Source organism: Entelurus aequoreus, linkage group LG21 (genome assembly GCF_033978785.1).
Source record: "Entelurus aequoreus isolate RoL-2023_Sb linkage group LG21, RoL_Eaeq_v1.1, whole genome shotgun sequence".
Lineage (NCBI taxonomy): Eukaryota > Metazoa > Chordata > Actinopteri > Syngnathiformes > Syngnathidae > Entelurus > Entelurus aequoreus.
In genome coordinates this window covers 26,683,334-26,704,411 of record NC_084751.1, presented here as the reverse complement: position 1 = coordinate 26,704,411, position 21,078 = coordinate 26,683,334, and the positions used below count along the sequence as shown (strand labels likewise).

The window sequence follows — 21,078 nt, the reverse complement described above, 5'->3', positions numbered from 1 at the left end:
CTCGCTGCATTGTAAACAATGGGGAAATGTGAGGAGCCGTTCAACCGGTGAAGTCACACTACTTCCGGTATAGGCAAGGCTTTTTTTATCAGCGACCAAAAGTTGCGAACTTTATCGTCGATGTTCTCTACTAAATCCTTTCAGCAAAAATATGGCAATATCGCAAAATGATCAAGTATGACACATAGAATGGATCTGCTATCCCCGTTTAAATAAAAAAAATTCATTTCAGTAGGCCTTTAATGTTGGTGTTCAAATACTTCCTTTCAGCTTTATCACACAAATAAATTGTTAAAAAATCATAGATTGTGATTTCTGGATTTTTTCTTTTTAGGTTATCTCTCATACAGTGGACATGCACCTACCATGAAAATTTCAGACCCCTCCATGATTTCTAAGTGGGAGAACTTGCAAAATAGCAGGGTGTTCAAATACTTATTTTCTTGACTGTATATATATATATGTGTATATATATATATATATATATATATATATATATATATATATATATACACACACACTACCGTTAAAAAGTTTGGGGTCACATTGAAATGTCCTTATTTTTGAAGGAAAAGCACTGTACTTTTCAATGAAGATAACTTTAAACTAGTCTTAACTTTAAAGAAATACACTTTATACATTGCTAATGTGGTAAATGACTATTCTAGCTGCAAATGTCTGGTTTTTGGTGCAATATCTACATAGGTGTATTGAGGCCCATTTCCAGCAACTATCACTCCAGTGTTCTAATGGTACAATGTGTTTGCTCATTGGCTCAGAAGGCTAATTGATGATTAGAAAACCCTTGTGCAATCATGTTCACACATCTGAAAACAGTTTAGCTCGTTACAGAAGCGACAAAACTTACTGGGACGGTGTGGCAAAGTTGGTAGAGTGGCCGTGCCAGCAATCGGAGGGTTGCTGGTTACTGGGGTTCAATCCCCACCTTCTACCACCCTAGTCACGTCCGTTGTGTCCTTGGGCAAGACACTTCACCCTTGCTCCTGATGGCTGCTGGTTAGCGCCTTGCATGGCAACTCCTGCCATCAGTGTGTGAATGTGTGTGTGAATGGGTGAATGTGGAAATACCGTCAAAGCGCTTTGAGTACCTTGAAGGTAGAAAAGCGCTATACAAGTATAACCCATTTATCATTATTTATTACCTTCCTTTGAGCAGATTGAGTTTCTGCAGCATCACATTTGTGGGGTCAATTAAACGCTCAAAATGGCCAGAAAAAGAAAACTTTCATCTGAAACTCGACAGTCTATTCTTGTTCTTAGAAATGAAGGCTATTCCACAAAATTGTTTGGGTGACCCCAAACTTTTGAACGGTAGTGTATATATATTTATATATATATATATATATATACACACATATATACATACATGCACAAAAATATACATGTATGTATACACATAAATATATGTGTATACATATATATATACACATACATGTGTATACATATACGTATATAAACATAAATGTATGTATATGTATAAACATATAAATGCATATGCATAGTGTCTAAAAATAAAGCTAATATAAATGGTAAATATTCTGTAACTATAGTAGCAAATATATTTGAATAAACAAAAAATAGTAACAGCACATGTTACCATTCATCCCCTTGTTACCTACTGAGCCATGCAGCCTCTCACAATCCTCCACAATAAGCAGTGTACTGTAACACTGTATGGTTTCATTCTCTGTGTGATGTTTGGTGGATCAAATGAAAGGCTTTGGCTTGCATCATTGAGGACCCCTGGTCTATGCTCTGGTTGGGTCACATAAGAATGTTCATGGTTACTTCTGTTCATGCAAAAAACAATGAGTAGACAGCAGTTTTTGTTATATATTTAGAGATTTTTTTTTCCAGCAGATACGTCAGATTCTGACAATTTTCTTACAACATCTCACTTTTCAAAAAAAATAAAAAAAATAACACAGGTTTGTTATTGTTAGCATTGCAGACCGGAAACAGACAAATGCAGAAATTTCTTACAAAATTGCACTTTTCAAAAAAAACAAACAAACACTGGTTTGTTATCATTAGCATTGAAGACCAGAAACAAACAAAAGCAGACTTCATCAAACAAAATCCAAAAATGTGTGACAAAGCGAAAATACTGTCAGGTTTCGTCACGCAGCGTTTCCTTCCTTGTAAACAACTTTTACTGTACCAAATTAAGAATATGAAAACAATTCACTAGAACTAAATTTGTTGTGATTTTTTTCCACCAGGTATAATAACTTAGAAAAATTAAAAACCAAAAAACAATTTGAAGCAAAAACAAAACTACAAAATCCCCCAAAATGGACATTTCCTCCTTATACTCTTTCATATTTGTCATCAAAAGAACTTCTTGGCAGCTGCTTCCTGTTGGCTTCTGTGCGAAAGAGGAAGAAAGAGACGTTAGCAGTAGAGATGTCCGATAATATTGTACTGCCGATATTAACGGCCGATAAATGCTTTAAAATGTAATATTGGAAATTATCGGTATCGGTTTCAAAAAGTAAAATGTATGACTTTTTAAAACGCCGCTGTGTACACGGACGTAGGGAGAAGTACAGAGTGCCAATAAAGCTTAAAGGCACTGCCTTTGCGTGCCGGCCCAATCACATAATATCTACGGCTTTTCACACACACACACAAGTGAATGCAAGGCATACTTGGTCAACAGCCATACAGGTCACACTGAGGGTGGGCGTATAAACAACTTTAACACTGTTACAAATATGCGCCACACCAAACAAGAATGACAAACACATTTCGGGAGAACATCCGCACCGTAACACAACATAAACACAACAGAACAAATACCCAGAACCCCTTGCAGCACTAACTCTTCCGGGACGCTACAATATACACCCCCCCCCCCCCCTACCCCCGCCCACCTCAATATGCTCTCTCAGGGAGAGCATGTCCCAAATTCCAAGCTGCTGTTTTGAGGCATGTTAAAAAAAAATAATGCACTTTGTGACTTCAATAATAAATATGGCAGTGCCATGTTGGCATTTTTTTCCATAACTTGAGTTGATTTATTTTGGAAAACCTTGTTACATTGTTTAATGCATCCAGCGGGGCATCACAACAAAATTAGGCATAATATTGCGTTAACTCCACGACTGTATATATCGGAATTGGTAATTAAGAGTTGGACAATATCGGGATATCTGCAAAAAAGCCATTATCGGACATCTCTAGTTAGCAGCTCATGTCAATGTGTAATAAAAGTGGAGTCTTTCTCACTTGTACATGATGTAGCACAGGAACAGAACCGACTGGACCACGATGAAGATGATAAAATGGACGGTGGACAAGCAGGAAGGCATTGGAGGCAACTCAGGGCACTTTATGGCCTTCTCCGCCACGTTCTAGAGGGGTCCACACATGATAAAACTGGTATGTTGCTAACTGCAAAACAAAATAAAAGAGTTCTGCCATCCAACCTGAGCGCCGCGCTGCACCAGGTGCTCCACATCCCGCCGGACCGTGTGCAGGTGCTCCTTGATGTCGTTGAAATGTTGAATGTTCTCGTACGTCGCTCCGCCCGCCGCGCCCACGTGTTGCTGGGCTGAGCCCAGTTGCTTCAGCGACTCGTAGAAAGAGTTTCTGCACAGATCATCAAAAAAAAAGCACATGAATAAACTTTAAACAAGACAAGAGGAGATGGCCTTTTTCGCCCACTTTTCTTTTTTCCTCCAGGGCTACAATTTGTCCCCCAGTGTAATCTTTTAATCCCCATTCACCAGAGGGTCTGTCTTGCCAAAGTTTAATAAACAGAAAATTACCATCTGATAAAAGAGGTCATGATTGCCAAATTAATCCCTTATAAAAACATGTTCCGACATCAGATTACAAGAGCTGAAGAGGTTAAGGAAACAGACCGCGGACATCGGAGTGGCGCCGCTAAAGTAGCTGGGAGGCTAACGGCAGGAATTAGCATAGCTGGGACGGAGCGCTCCCAATGTTTGAGGGGAGAACTTCAAAAAACTTTGTCACAGTTTAGAACTGGGTTTTAAATCTGTGGTCTCTAGAAGGTTGAATAAAACATTAACATTTGCCTCAGTTATCTTAAACTTGTTGTATTTCAGTCTCATTTTTTTTGCATGCAATTTGCATTCGAGTAAGAAAGGACTGTGGATTTTTGTATTTGTTTATTTGAAGGACAATGTACATTATGAAGATGGCTGCACCAGATTTAGCACCATGCTAATTTCCATCTGTAGTCCTTTTATGGTGCATCTAACCGCCACAATAAAATTACACAGGATTGAAAATACACAACAATATTAAAAATTACATAATGATAAACATTTTAAAATACAAGTACAATACATAGATCAGGGGTCACCAACGCGGTGCCCGCGGGCACCAGGTAGCCCGTAAGGACCAGATGAGTAGCCCGCTGGCCTGTTCTAAAAATAGCTCAAATAGCAGCACTTACCAGTGAGCTGCCTCTATTTTTTAATTTTTATTTATTTACTAGCAAGCTGGTCTCGCTTTGCTCGACATTTTTAATTCTAAGAGAGACAAAACTCAAATAGAATTTGAAAATCCAAGAAAATATTTTAAAGACTTGGTCTTCACTTGTTTAAATAAATTCATAATTTTTTTTACTTTGCTTCTTATAACTTTCAGAAAGACAATTTTAGAGAAAAAATACAACCTTAAAAATTATTTTAGGATTTTTAAACACATACCTTTTAAATTCCTTCCTCTTCTTTCCTGACAATGTAAATCAATGTTCAAGTACATTTATTTTTTTTATTGTAAAGAATAATAAATACATTTTAATTTAATACTTCATTTTAGCTTCTGTTTTTTTAACGAAGAATATTTGTGAAATATTTCTTCAAACTTATTATGATTAAAATTCAAAAAAATTATTCTGGCAAATCTAGAAAATCTGTAGAATCAAATTTAAATCTTATTTCAAAGTCTTTTGAATTTCTTTTAAAATTTTTGTTCTGGAAAATCTAGAAGAAATAATGATTTGTCTATGTTAGAAATATAGCTTGGTCCAATTTGTTATATATTCTAACAAAGTGCAGATTGGATTTTAACCTATTTAAAACATGTCATCAAAATTCAAAAATGAATCTTAATCAGGAAAAATTACTAATGATGTTCCATAAATTCTTTTTTTAATTTTTTCAAAAAGATTCGAATTAGCTAGTTTTTCTCTTCTTTTTTTCGGTTGAATTTTGAATTTTAAAGAGTCGAAATTGAAGATAAACTATGTTTCAAAATTTAATTGTAATTTTTTTCGTGTTTTCTCCTTTTTTAAACCGTTCAATTAAGTGTAAATATCATTAATTATTAATAATAACAGAGTTAAAGGTAAATTGAACAAATTGGCTATTTCTGGCCATTTATTTAAGTGTGTATCAAACTGGTAGCCCTTCGCATTAATCAGTACCCAAGAAGTAGCTCTTGGTTTCAAAAAGGTTGGTGACCCCTGACATAGAGGCTATATGAATTACAAATCGGTGGGCAGTCAAGTTACAGTATTATAGTCTCTATTTTCCTTTTTGCATGGTGGCAGTTAAGTTAAGTTAAAGTTCCAATGATTGTCACACACACACTAGGTGTGGTGAAATTTGTCCTCTGCATTTGACCCATCCCCTTGTTCACCCCCTGGGAGATGAGGGGAGCAGTGGGCAGCAGCGGTGCCGCGCCCGGGAATCAATTTTAGTGATTTAACCCCCAATTCCAACCCTTGATTCTGAGTGCGAAGCAGGGAGGTAATGGATCCCATTTTTATAGTCTTTGGTATGACTCGGCCGGGGTTTGAACTCACAACCTCCCGATCTCACAATCCTTATGTGAGACAAGGATTGTGTCTTGCCAAAGTTTAATAAACAGAAAATTGCATGGTGGCAGTTAAGTCAAGTTAAAGAAAGAACATATGTCTTTCTTTTTTTAATGCATTCTAAATATTAAATAAATGCGATGAAAATTGCTTGCAATGGAGTCTAAGGGAGCCGATTTATTCCGCCTATAGAGCCCTAAAAACATCCAAACACACCCATTAAGGTTTCATATACATGATGTAAGTGTATATGTAATATAGTAACGGGCACATTTATAATAACATGGAATATTTATGTATTTTGATCATTCGCGGCGCATTAATTTCAAAAACACTTTCTTTCCAACATCACTGATTATTACCTTATTTTCCGCACTATAAGGCGCACCTAAAAACCTCAAATTTCCTCAAAAGCTGACAGTGCGCCTTATAATCCGCCTTATATATGGACCAATATTGAGCCACGACAGGTCTCACAACTACGGTAACTACGCCGACTTCATTTTCCCCTTCTTCTACGGGGGAAAATGAAGTCCCGTAGTTGCGAGACCTAAACTTTATGTAAAGACCCAAAAATGGCTCCTATTAAGAGACACGCTTACGACGCAGAGTTTAAACTCAAGGCGATCAGTCACGCAGTAGAATTTAACATTAACGAATCAATGGTGCGGAAGTGGAGGAAGCAACATGATGACCTGCGCCAAGTAAAGAAGACTAAACAGAGTTTCCGAGGGAACAAAGCGAGATGGCTACAGTTGGAGGGCAAACTGGAACAGTGGGTTGTTGAACAGAGAGCAGCAAGTAGAAGTGTCAGTACAATCACTATTTGTTTTGTTGACATTCCCTTTAGCGCAGCTCCATCTAATGGATGCATAACGTAACCCCAGCCTCTACTGTAGCGTCTATTCTATGCGCCTTATAATGCGGTGCGCCTTTTATATGAACAAAGTTTTAAAATAGGCCATTCATTGAAGGTGCGCCTTATAGTGCGGAAAATACGGTACTCATTGCAGACTTTATAAGAGCCAACAAACATAATAAAACATCACTTACTGTACAATGTCTGTTGTCATTAGGATGCCGACTGATAGAATCTTGTTATATCCTGTTTAGATGAATGATTCATAATCTTTTCTAAGCGTCCTTTCAGGTCTTTCTCGCCATTCCCGGATCTAAATTGGATGTCAAAGTGTACCAACTTGTCGGAATACGTGCTCATTCTTCTACTATCCAGGTGAGAGGCATGATTTATGATTTACAATAAACTTCCATTAGCACAGAGGCAAGGAAGCAGCCGAGCACTCGATGATGTCAACATAGTTACGCTAGTGATCAAAGAGCCTCTATAAATAGTCTGTCTGTGTTAGCGCTTATAATAACAATATCACTAATACTTGGTTAATATTCAAGTCAGGAAATGTGAATGGAGTATTGGTGGTGCTTTTTGAATGTTTTTTCTTGGCTCCATTGTAAGCGGACTTTATGTTTGTTTACGAATTCAAAAGCATTAAAAAATATATATTTGTTGTGTTGTCTCATAATTATTGTGAGACAACCCAAAAAGTGCAGTTCCCCTTTACTAACTGGTGGGAAGAGAATATGCGTTAATTACATGACATAAGTGCATCACGCCTACAGTCTGCGTATTTGTGAGTAATTTTGATTTAGTGGATTATGTCCAGTCATTCTGTTATGCAAGGCGGCTGTTATCATTAATAACTGGCGAGAGAATCCTACACATGGACTGTATGACACATATTTGCATGCATGCATGTGCTCAATTATGAGCGTGGCTATTGAGGGGTTTTGAGTTTGTGGATTATTTAAATAAATTGTATTTATTTCTATTATGCAAAGTGGTGGTTATTAATAATTACTGGTGTTGATAACTAATCGCATTAACTGCATGACTCCACAATATTGCGGGCGTGCTTTTTCTTTTGCTTGAGCGAGTGATCGTATTGTGCGCTTTGACTTTGTAGAATATTTGGAGGTGGCTGTTATTGAGAATGTGCCAAAGAAGCGTTTGCTTATCAAGAGATTAGATTTGTAAAATAAATATTGTTTCACCTGGCCAACAAAGATGAATCTGATCATTTATAAAAAATATATTTTAAAATGGACAAAGTGGCTGAGGAGAGGGAAGTAGAGAAGTCGGGCTTCTCTGCTGAGGCTGCAACCCCACCTCAGATAACCGGAGGAATGATGGATGTAAATTAAACAAATAAATTGCATTTCAATGTTATACTAAAATATTATTGTTTATTATGATTATGCTTATTTTTAGGATTATTATCATTTGTAAAATGTTCATAATTATAATAAAATGAAATGAGTTATTACTGTACTTTGCAATTATTACATGACATATGCACGTGGCGCCTATATTGTGCTTATTCATAAGTCAGTGTATTGCTTAGTTTTGATTTAGTGTTTTATTTCAAGTCATTCTTTTTTTTCTGTTATTAATAACTGGCTGGAGGCGCTTACACATTAACTGTATGCATGTGCTCGATTATGAGCGCGGCTATTGAGGGGTTTTAACTTTGTGAATTTTTTCTATTATTTTTATTTATTTATAGCATGCAAGGTGCTGGTTATTAATAATTACTGATGTTGATAACCAGCAAGAGGAACAATCGCATTAATTGCAACGATGGAAGCGTGGCATTTTCTCCTTCTTGAATGAGCGATTGTGCCGTGGGCTTTAATTTTATAAATTATTTTGAGGTTACTAAGAATTTGCATAAGTGTTTGCTTGTATATTTAGGATTACTATTTTTTTTAAATATTATTTTCATAATTTTATTTAGCTGTTATGACAATAACAATAAGAAGACTCCATTCATTCCAATCATAATACAGGACTTTTTAATTCATTGAAAAAGGTAATTATTGTACTTAAAAGTGTGCATTTTTCCGTTAAATAAATCAAAATAAAAACATAAATAAAATAGAATATTGTTGCAGACCCATTTGAAAACTATTGACTGGAAATAATGACAAATAATTTTTCTAATCTTGTTCACTTTAATTTATTGGAAAATCAATTTAATGGAGCGTGTGAGTGAGCATTTAGTCCTTTTTTTTTATCAGCAAATAACAGTCCAATAAAGACTTGCTCACACAATATTTCTAAAGAAAATGAAATTTCTTCAAGTTGATTACTGCCTGGGAGTAAGCAATAACTTTCTCTTATCATCTTAGAACACGTCTAAGACGATTAGGGAAGAGGAAAAAACGGACAAATGAAAGGCACTCCAGCGGTGCTGAGGAGGAGGAGGGTGGGGATCGTGACAAGATGTGATTTGGAGGGAAAGCATGTTTTGGTCGTGTATGACAGATGTATTTAAAGACGCCTAAGCTGATTTGCCACTAAAATGAAGGGGCCTTTTCTTTGCTGGGGCCACACGGCCAAGCGGGGGCGGCGACAAACAAAATCTAATTTGTTTCCCTCCCAAAAAAAATCTCCCTTGAGAAAGTAAGTGAGCGTTTAATAATAATAATAATAATCTTCATCTCGTACAAGTGACCCATTTATGAGCGCAGAAGACGACGGGTCAAAATAATCCAGCAAGTCCGAGATCACGCGCTCACATTAGCACATTACAGGCTTTAGGGGCCTTTTACTGCCATCAATCAAATGAGCGACGCGACACTTGGAAGCTGCGACCTCCACGTGACAGCCGCAGTCGTCACTTTAGGGTGAGAGTTGGGGGTCACCAATATAATAAAGAAAATCATCAGTATGCATCTTGGATTTAGGCCACACAGACAGCTTGCTTCTTTTATGATACATGACAGATTAATGTTACATAAATTCAAATCTTTAATATCTTGTCATTCTGATTAATTTTTCAGGCAGATGGCGCGCTCCAATTAACACACAATCAAACGGGTACGGATGCAAAGCGAGACATCATTTATTAATAACCGACATGATTTTCTTTGTTTGGGAAAAATTTAATAAAAAGAAAAACAAAAAAAGTTGGCACGTTAAGAAAAAGTTATTAGGATTTTTTCTGGGCAAAATAGCAGTAATGTGAGAAAAGTGTTACAAGTGCAAAGAAGATTGTTGCACTATTGCAATAAAAATTGTGTAAAAAAGATAGTAAAATAGACAATGATGTGAAGGTACAAGACTTGTAATATTATTAGACAAACGACTTAATTCGAAGAGGATAAAGTTGTAATCGTACCATAAAAATGTTGGTCTTTTATTTTTACTTAAAAGAAACATCTTATTAAGTTACATAATGGTAAATAAAACTGTAATAATCTTACTATAAATTGTAATGATACAAAAATTAAAGTCATTTTATTTGGTCAAAATGTTATTAAAAAAATGTTTAAAGTTACAAAAATAATGTTATATTATCAGGTATTATTAGAAATAATGTTTACAAAATGTTAATATTACCTCATTTAAAAATAATCTTACTATAAAGTGTGATGTTATTAAAAAACAATTATTTTTTTAAAGTCAAAATACTGTGAGAAAAATGTCAATTACAAAAATAATGTATGTTATGAAAAAAAACGTTTTAATATATATATATATATATATATATATATATATATATATATATATATATATATATATATATATACACATGTACACAAGCACACACACATATATATATATATATACATATATATACACACATACATATACTGTATACCGTATATATATACACACACACACACAAACACACACACACACGCACACACACACACGTACACACACACACGTACACACACACACATACATACATACATATACATTATATATATATATATATATATATATATATATATATATATATATATATATACACACACACACACACACACACATACATATATACATACATACATATATACACATATACATATATATATACACACATACATATACACACATACATATATACACACACATATATACATACATATGTACATACATATGTGTATATCATAGTGTCTTCAAAGTGTGCAGTTTTTTGTTTTTTTTACTAAAATAGGGACTTTTGTCAAAGCTAGAACCAATTATTCATGTTTACATTGATTCTAAAGGGAACACTAAACTATACAAACTTTTCGGTTTGCGAACCATGTTAAAGAACCAATTAAGTTTGTAAATCGAGGTTCCACTGTATAGCTCAGCTATTAGCTGGATGGCAACAAGCGTGCTAATTGCTAGCTGGCAACTAGGGCCGCTAATTTCTAAGTGCTGTTTGCTAGGAGGCAACTAGCGCGCGAATAGCATGCTAATAGTACACAGATTAACAATATCCATCCATCCATCCATCCATCCATTTTCTACCACTTGTCCCGCTCGGGTTCGCGGGGGGGTGCTGGAGCCTATCTCAGCTGCATTTGGGCGGAAGGCGGGGTACACCATGGACAAGTCACCACCTCATCGCAGGGCCAACACAGATATACAGGCAATATTAAAATGTAAAATTCCAAGATTTCGGTGCCCAATGTGCTGTTGTTAACACTCACTGGCACAAATTGACGTTGTACATTACATGTATGAGGTATTTTTTTGTGTAAAAGCCATATTACTACAGGAAAAAAATGTAAGATTAAAAGAAAAAAGTATTGAGTAATGAGAAAAGTCTTAAATGATCAAGAAAGTAAAGGTCATTTGTTTTATTATCAGCAAATCCAGTTCTCATCTATAAAGTCACACGGCCATAAAAGCCTCTTTTTTGTGATCAGACTAAGTCACTCTAATGCAAATAAATCACTTTTTTTTAAAAGTATGAGACATTTGAAGTATAAGAAGCTTAGAGAAGAGTACTAGTGCACGTATCATGCCTTGTATATGTACCTTGAAAAACAGACTTACTTTCTCGTCTATCTCATGTAAGCATGATCTTCTCGCTGCAAGAGATTATCAGCCTGTCAGGCACCTGAGATGTTGCAGCCTGAGATTAAATATGATTTCAGAGGTTTAACCGCTAGGCTTTTTTTTTTGTGCCTTGTTTGTGTTTGCTGTTTGGGTTTTCTGGATGTTAAAAACAAGAGACTCACCTAAACTCATTTAGGTTCCTGAGCAGATCCTGTTGGGAAGAGACCACGGTGGACAGCTGCTGGGTGGCTAAATCCACCTAAAAAAACAAAAAACCAACACGGTGTGAGGGTTCAACGGAAAACAAGGTTAAAGATTCAGTCAACAACTTTGTCACAATTCGTTCCAAATATAACATTGATGAGAGGAAACTAGGACATTTACAGGTATTTACGAGAACAAACATGTAATGTGAGCCGATATTTTTCTTTTTTTAAGTAACACAAAAATTGTAATGTTACATGTATGACATGACGTTTTAGTTTTACAAAATACATTTTTAAGTCTAAATTTTAAAAAAAAAGTTTATAGTAGTAGTATTTCGTACAGTAGTAGTAGTAATTTATTTCAAACAGGCTTACAAATTTACAACAAAATACATATTTTGTTTACAGTTCAACATGTCTGAAAACGAGTAGGAAGAAGCAGAGCTTATTTACTCCTACCTAGGGTTGTCCTGATACCAATATTTTGGTACCGTTACCAAAATGTATATTTATACTCTTCAAAATAAAAGGGGACCACAAAAAATTTCATTATTGGCTTCATTTTAACAGAAAATATTAACATTGCTTATAGAACTCAAAGAACAATTTTAGAAGATTTGGCATTCAACAAATTGGGCTTTTCTTATTGCACTCAAAGAATAATTGTTCATACTACATATAGCCTGCCAAAATTTAGGATTAGGTTTAAAATAAAATAGAAAGCTTTATTGACATTGTATTAAAGGCTTCATGATTTATGGTTGCCAAATTTGATCTGTGCTTTAAGACAAATACATTCATTAAAATACTAAGAACAATACTGTAACTAAAACTAGACAGATAAGACGAGTAGAAGGTAAAACACACATTGGAAAAGAAAAAAACCCAAATTGTAGGAATTTGTTACAATATTGTCATTTCACTTGCATTATTTTACGCTATGAGGACGGTTTTAACTGCGCTAATAATTGGCAACTAGCCAACGAGTTGTGTGTGCGTCTATGTATCTAAATGGGCTTAAAAGGGAGCTAGTTAACTACATGACCTGTCACTCTTTAAACTCCTTGTGCAGGTCTGGATGCTTGTTATTTAAATATTTACCTTAGTTTGAAGAAATAAGGTAAATATTGATACTTTAACGCCATCTTTAGCGTGGCATGTTTCAAAGCAGAGCTTGCAGCGTGGCACATCTGTTTTTAAAGCTTCACCTGTATCGTTAGTTTTGAAGCCAACATACTGCTTCACGCACCCTCTTTACTTATCAGTGGAATTGCTGTTTTTTACAATTTTTCCTGTCAATGATGTTTCTGCTTGTATGTGCTGTGTGTGTGCGTGCTGACACACAAGATCATGCGCCTCGGCTCTGTGGTCACCGCCGCACAGCTGCATGCGGATGGAAAAAAAACATAGCTGAATTTTTTAATGGCAGTTTGGTACCGTTTTCAATTCATTAGTACTGCGATACTTTGTTGGTACCGGTATACCGTTGTGTCCTTGAGCAAGACACTTCACCCTTGCTCCTGATGGGTCCTGGTTAGCGCCTTGCATAGCAGCTCCCGCCATCAGTGTGTGAGAATGGGTGAATGTGGAAATAGTGTCAAAGCACTTTGAGTTCCTTAAAAAAAAAAAGGTAGAAAAGCGCTATACAAGTATAACCCATTTACCATTTACCGTACAAACCTACTCCTACCCCTTCTTCATATCACAGCAATTAATAATAAAATTGTTCACATCTTGAGCCCAAAAAAACCCGGCTCACAAAAAGGCTATGGACATCAAGCGTCCATAAGATGTATTATTTTACAATGAAAATGTGTCAGCCAATATTTTTGTGACAAAAACATAATATAATGATAAAAAGGCAGTAAAATTACAAGAATATGGTTGTATTATTACACGAAAATAGTCGTAATGTGACGAGCACAAGTTTGTAATATTTAGACAAAAAAGTAGTTAAAACAATAAAGTATTGGTTAAAACAGTTTTTCCCGTGAAAAAAAAAAGTGTAGTATTGTGAAGTCTAACAAGTCTATTAAAAAGAATACAATTAGAGTATCACAAAAATAAAGTCGTAATTTTAAGAGACATTTTTCCAGAATAATGTGTTGCCAGAATGAAGATTTAATTTTGTAAAACAGTAAAAAATGTAATTCTTAATTTCACAAAAATAACCCTAATATTTAGCAATGTTTGGACACGTGACACAAGAGTAAACAGACTATCAATCAATTCAATAAACATTACAGGCCCGGATCAGTCCTGCTATCAATTGGGATGTAACACTTGGATGTAGGTTCACTACACACTTATTTACTGTAATAACAGTGAGCAGAACAGGTGGTTGTCAGACTTGACTGATGTCTATCCAAAACTGGACTTGCAGTGGCCATGTATAAGATCTTGATAATATATAGTGGGGATTTTCTGGCAGTTTCCATGTGACTTTCAGAGTTGTATTATTTTGTCTATAATCTATCCCGAGGGTCAGCAACCCGCGGCTCTTGAGCCGCATGCGGCTCTTTAGCACCGCCCTAGTGGCTCCCTGGAACTTTTTCAAAAATGGAAAAAGATGGGGGGAAAAATATATTTGTTGTTTTCTTTCTTTCTTTAGTTTATTTCGAACATGAACACACTTACAGCAAAATACATCACACAATTTCATATAATTTCACTTTACATCATGTCCGAAAAGGAGTAGGAAAAAGCAAAGCTTATTTAATCCTACCCCTTTAATAATGTTTCTGTAGGAGGACACACATAACACAAACATTCCTAATTGTTGGAAAGCCCAATGTTTAATATTTTTGTGTTTATGCTTCACTGATGACAATTTTTGGTCAGCGCCGTTTTGTCCTACTAATTTTGGCAGTCCTTGAACTCACCGTATGTACAACTTTCTCTGTCGCTGCCACAGAAAGACGTGTTTTATGCCACTCGTTCTTTGTCTCATTTTGTCCACCAAACGTTTTATGCTGTACGTGAATGCACAAAGGTGAGCTTTGTTGATGTTATTGACTTTCGTGGTGTGCTAATAATCCATGCTAACATGCTATTTAGGTTAGCTGTGTGTATATATTGAATCAATATGCCTCATGTGTAGGTATATTTGAGTTCATTTAATTTCCTTTACTTTTGTCCTCTGTGTATTTCATTTATATTTGCGTGTCTCATGACACATTGTATGTGATATTGGCTGCATTTCTGATTGTGTGCCATGTGTTCCAGACCACAGCAAACGTTACCATTTTGTTCCAGACCACAGCAAACGTTACCCAGCTTGCAAAGATTGTAATAAATCCATTAGAAGAAGACAGCCTGTCCTTTCCTTTAACTTGAGCACACACATCTATACATTTGGCAGTTTTAAGCCAGTAATTTCCAGGAGTTATCTAACCCTCTGAGACACTTATGTGTTGCCTTCATTATAACACTTACATAAGGCTATTAACTTTTTGCGGATCCAGAGCGATTTGTTTTTTGTATTTTTGGTCTAATATGGCTCTTTCAACATGTTGGGTTGCCGACCCCTGCTCTATCCTTAGCAAATATGATAGTTAAGATAGAAATGTATCCGATCACACAGGAAGTTTGCATTGTAAAGACGCTCACCCCGCCTGACCCGATGTTCGATCCCTTCTTGGAGATTTCCTCGGTGATAACAGACACGTAGCGTCGCTGCTCGTCTAGTATCATAGCGAGTTGCCGGTTGAGCTGCTTGATCTCCAGGTGGATACGGTTCTGGCCTTCGAACACCTGGCGGATCTCTCGGTCGTTGACGCTCTCATACAAGTCGTCGACTGTGGACGATACACACAGTAATATAAAAAAAATACACAATTCAAATATCCTCCTAAGAACCAGCGTCTTGTGCAGTGGACATTTGTGTTGTTGTTTTTCATTTCTTACTTAGGACAATTTTTAAAAAACTAAAACAAATGTCCACTGCTGGTTATATAAGGATATTGTATTAAATAACACAAATGTTATGTCTCTTGGTGATAATAAATATTTAATGTGCATAAATCTAATCTAATCTAACTGTGCCTTTTGTTCGAATACTAACTTGCTTCTCCTTGGATGTCAGGGTGCTCTTTCTGGAACTCCTCTTTCTTTTTGTCCAGCTCTTGCTGAAAGTTGTGGAATTCCTCCTGGTACTTGTCCTTCTCTTCTTTAGGAATCTCAGTCTCAGGTTGGGGCTTCAAGTGGGGGAGAGACAAAAAAATATACAATAAAAACACTTTTAGTGAATTCAATAGAGGCTTTGAACAATTCATGCGTGCACACTAAAGTGTGTACACACTGGACTCTGGCAATGGTGTTCTAAGAAATGGCAGTTACCGGCGTATGGCCTGGTTCTGTGAGTCTGAACAACAAGAAGGACAAGACGTCGTGGTCATCTGGTGAGGAAAGAACAGAAATATGTTGTTTATTGTTTGTATCACACAAGATTTTGTTGTCTAAATTAGAGATTCGCTGTTTGGTAGCAATCAGTCTGTTTGGTAGCAATCAGTCAATGACTTTGCTGCCTAAACGGGCTTCTGTAGGAGGCCAAAGCAAATAATGCTGTCAAATGTTTTTTTTTATACTACAAACATGAACAAGTAATGTGGAGAGAACATTACACATTTTTTAGCATATCTAATAAAGCTGTAATTTTGCAAGAAAACATATTTGCCTAAAAACAAAATTATTGTAAACAAGCGGGGAAAAAAGTTAAAACATTGCTAATGTTACGACGGAATTTTTTTTAAATGCAAAATCTACAAAAAAAAATATTGCAGTATATTTTGGAGAAAGTTTGACATTGTAATAAAAATACCAAATTTTGAAAACTAAAATATAACAACAATAATATTACAAGAAAAAAAACCTGGAATGTTTCGAGAAAAGTCATAATACTGCAAGAGAATATAATACAGTAGTAAATTATTCAATAAAAACTTAAAGGTTAGAAGAAAAACTATCAAAAATGTTGTAATATAAAGTATATTTTCAATAAAAATGGGTGAATGATGAGAAATAATTAGAAATGGAATAAAAGGTGGATTGTTATAAGAAAACAGTCATAGTAATACTAAAAAAAGTTAAATGTTACGAAAATTCAAAGAGAAAAAATGTAATGCAGTGGGAAAAATAAGTATTTGATCCCTTTATGTTCTACTTTATTATTATATATTATAATTATATATTTTATAATTATTAAATTATATTATATTATATTACATACTGACTTGAATTCCGGGCAAATTTGTCCAATGATGTATTGCATGAATAAATGTAAGAACGTTTGCATTTAATTCAAGGGTCAAAGATTTTCAAGTTTTATTTTATGAGATATTTTTGCAAGAAAACAACTGATAAATGAAAATCGTGGATTATTGTGATAAAGGGTATTCTGGAGCTGTTGAAAAAGATACTAAACCGAACGGAAAACCGTGTCACAAAACTGAAATATTTGGATTTTGTGAACCATTCCACCTTTAAGGAAGCGAGAGTAAAATACAATTTTTAAATAAAGAGTGAAGTCATGATATTAAAAGCTGTAATATCATGGGAACAAAGTCCTAACATGAGAAAAATGTTCTTGGACTGCTTGACTTATGTTGACATAAGCATTTGACGACAGAAGCAGTTGACGACAGAAGCGTTTGTCGAAATAACAGAGCGACTTAAGCACTGCACTGAACAGTGAGAGCACTTTCGTCGCATTTGCGACTAAAAATGGGTTGTGCGCGTTTTGGGAAAAAAAAAAGTAGCACACATGCGAACACAGATGTAAACCATTTCATCGCATTGTGCTCCCAAAATAAATCCATCCAAAGTTGATTACACTAGAGTAAAATGTTCCCCTATCTGTATAGCATGTTTGAAATTAACTTAAACCGTAACCATAACCAAATGGACTGTGATTGTCAAAGTGATTGACGCAGAAGTAGCACACTGTGTGCGGTACAGAGCTGCGTGTCCTCCTCCTACTTCTCCGTCATGCACAGATGGGAGCAGGGATCCAGTTGCTCACAACACGGAATAAGCAAAGTCTTAGTTGGAGGAAATGGTCACTAAAAGACAACATTTTTTTCACCACCTTAAAACTTGAGACAAACTGCACTGCACGCTACTAACTACGAGGGTTAGTTAGTTTCAGTTGATTTTAAACATGCAATACAATTACAAAAGAGGGAATATTGAACAACAAATCAACGATTGAAGTGACGAACTTGCCATCCAAACAATACCCCGTTTTTTGACAAGAACATTCAATTTATTTATTAAGCAGAGGTAACAGAAACCAAAGATTCAAAAGTGCAATCTACAAGGTTAATATAGGTTGCTTCTCTTTCTTCCCCTCCATGTTTCTGCATTCTTTTGTATCTCCAGTTATTGTTACGTACTGTATATGTATTGTTGCATTGAACAACTGTATTGTTGATAATAGAGGTAAATTATTGGTATTGTTTATTATCAATAGCACTATTTCTATTGGTATTTGTATTGCTGTAGTGTAATAATGCTCATTGTCATTTCTGTATTATTTATTTCGCTAACTGCTTCTTTGCTATCACTTTTACCATCATATTTGTACATATCGTATTTGCTGATGTTGCACTATTGTTGTTGTTATTGTTGTGTTTGCTGCTGTTGTTTTTGTCTCTGTCTTATCACCCTCTTGTCCCCACAATTTGCGCCTCTATCTTCCTTTTTTTCTCTTTCTATCCCCTCCTCCGGCGGCACCAAATGATAAGATAATATAAATACATTTAATAAAGTCAAATACAAATAAGTAAATCTGTAAATCTTGTAAAGTAAATCTGAACAGCCGATATGGGCATCTACATCAACTATATGATTTGCCTGAGAAGCTGGACAGGACAAAAAAAAAAAAAAAGATTCAAACGAGCTGCCGTCAGAGCAGACAACTGCTGCTGCTAGCCTGCTATGCTAACAAAAACATCTCAAACTTCTGAGCGTGGACTCACTAACGTCACTAGGCAACAAGCACTGCCTTTTAAAGGGCACACAAAGACACATACCGGTACATTGAAACTTTGGCAGTTATTTGAATTTTTCTTTAAGTAGCGCAATAATTACTTTCACTCGTAATTAATTACACTTATCAAATAGTAATTCTGATAGTAATTCTAATTCTAATTGTAAGTAACAAGTAACCATAATTAATGACTTTTTAAAAAGTACCACTTCAGAACACAGCCTGTCACACAGCATCATGAAGCAGTTGGCAGGTTGGTGTTACTGGTTAAAATCTCTGTGTTTATGTCCTATAGCAGGGGTCGGCAACCCAAAATGTTGAAAGAGCCATATTGGACCAAAAATACAAAAACAAATCTGTCTGGAGCCGCAAAAAATTAAAAGCCATATTACATACAGATAGTGTGTCATGATATAAATTTAATTAAGATGACTTAAAGGAAACCAAATGACCTCAAATATAGCTACAAATGAGGCATAATGATGCAATATGTACAAATAGCTAGCCTAAATAGCATGTTAGCATCGATTAGCTAGCATTAATGCAGTGACCAAATATGTCTGAATAGCACTCCACACAAGTCAATAACATCAACAAAACTCACCTTTGTGCCTTCACGCACAACGTTAACAGTGTGGTGGACAAAATGAGACAGAAAAAGAAGTGGCATAAAACACGTCCTAGAAAGTCGGAGAAAGTTATACATTTAAACAAACTGCGGTGAGTTCAAGGACCGCCAAAATTAGTCGGACAAAACGGCGCTCGCCAAATACTCGAATCATTGAGGCATGTTTAATATAAACAGTGTGCTTTATAACAATTAGGGAGGTTTGTGCGATGTTTTTCCTCCTACAGAAACCATATTAAAACAAAAAATATATTTTTTCCCCTCATCTTTTTCCATTTTTCATACATTTTTGAAAAGCTCCAGAGAGCCACTAGGGCGGCGCTAAAGAGCCGCATGCGGCTCTAGAGCCGCGGGTTGCCGACCCCTGTCCTATAGTAATGTTTACCTATAAAAACACCATTAATAAAAGGTCAATTATTTTCATGTTGAAGACGTACTTTAAACATGTCCACTTAACCAGTGCACTTTAACATTGTGTTCTTTTGTGTTTTTGTTAGCTGAAAAAGTGAGCATAGCTTAATGTTTTTTAAAAAAAGATTGGAGATTATATATATTCCTTATATTATTTTCAATGCTTTTACTATTTTATCATCTCAAAACACCTCTTAAAAACTGCACTTTCTTTGGAATTTTGCCTATCATTCACAATCATTATGAAAGCCAGGAACACACGTCTTTTTTTCTCTTTCTAGTATTTTAAAGATGATAAAAAATGCTTGACAGATGAAGCTAATGGAAGTCACCATTGTAGCCATCAAAGCCCTCTAAAACAACTTCAAAACCCTCCATCAATGTTTAATATACACACACAAATATATAAAAATGTAGTAATAAGACACGTTCATAACAATATGTAATATGTTCAATATTTACCGTATTTTGATCATTTTAATCATTGACGAGACTGATTTCTTCAGCGCATTGATTTCTGTTTCCATAGCAGCGCATGGAAGCCGAGAGAGTGAGGTGAAAGTGAAGACGCTATAAATATGGAGCTTGGAGCTGAGCTATTTCGACATAAGTGGAGTGCTTGCCCAAATAAACCGGAGTAAATGTCGCCGGCCGGCTGGACAAAACGCACAAGTGTCCATCGAGTGAGTCACACTTTAATATTTATCACCATGGCTGGCTAGCTGTGTATAAATATAACATGAAATGTGGGCTAATACTTTACAGATACTGTAATATAATTGTTCATGATTTTCAGTCAGTACAGATTGGTGTCCTATCACAGTGTTATGGATTACAAACTCAAACACGTTTTGTGCTGTTGTAGAAGCTAGCTTATCTCTTGCCGTAGCTATGCCGATGTGTTAGTACGCTAGAAAAAGAGTTCCTCTGTGTTCGCTCTTACAATAACAATGTTGCTACAACTTGGGTATTTTACAGGTTACAGTTTTTGAATGCATTTTCAAAGCAATTTAGAGGTAGAATTGATTGGTCCCATTAGCTGCATTGCTAACGACCAAGAACGAGCCGATTTCTACAAGTTAGAATGCAAAAAAAAAAACGAAAAAACTTTAGTTTTCTTCTCTCTCAAAAGGATTGTGAATGATAGGCAACATTCCCCCAAAAGTG

The 21,078-nt window shown here is 35.6% G+C and overlaps 1 protein-coding gene and 1 long non-coding RNA gene across 2 annotated transcripts in view; one reads left to right on the top strand and one right to left on the bottom strand.

Annotated features, from left to right (window-relative positions):
- The window catches only part of LOC133638559 (uncharacterized), a 66,171-nt gene that overhangs the window by 37,240 nt on the left and 7,853 nt on the right, over positions 1-21,078 (top strand). The gene's annotated exons all lie outside the window — the stretch shown is intronic.
- lman1 (lectin, mannose-binding, 1) overlaps positions 1,835-21,078 on the bottom strand; it is a 36,510-nt gene continuing 17,266 nt past the window's right edge. The window contains exons 7-13 of the mRNA XM_062031301.1: positions 16,223-16,281; positions 15,948-16,080; positions 15,494-15,681; positions 11,861-11,937; positions 3,453-3,615; positions 3,253-3,377; positions 1,835-2,389 (exon numbers count right to left, since the gene is read on the bottom strand). Coding sequence (XP_061887285.1) covers positions 2,353-2,389; positions 3,253-3,377; positions 3,453-3,615; positions 11,861-11,937; positions 15,494-15,681; positions 15,948-16,080; positions 16,223-16,281 — 782 coding nt within the window. The 3' untranslated portion in view covers positions 1,835-2,352. The remainder of the gene's footprint in view (positions 2,390-3,252; positions 3,378-3,452; positions 3,616-11,860; positions 11,938-15,493; positions 15,682-15,947; positions 16,081-16,222; positions 16,282-21,078) is intronic.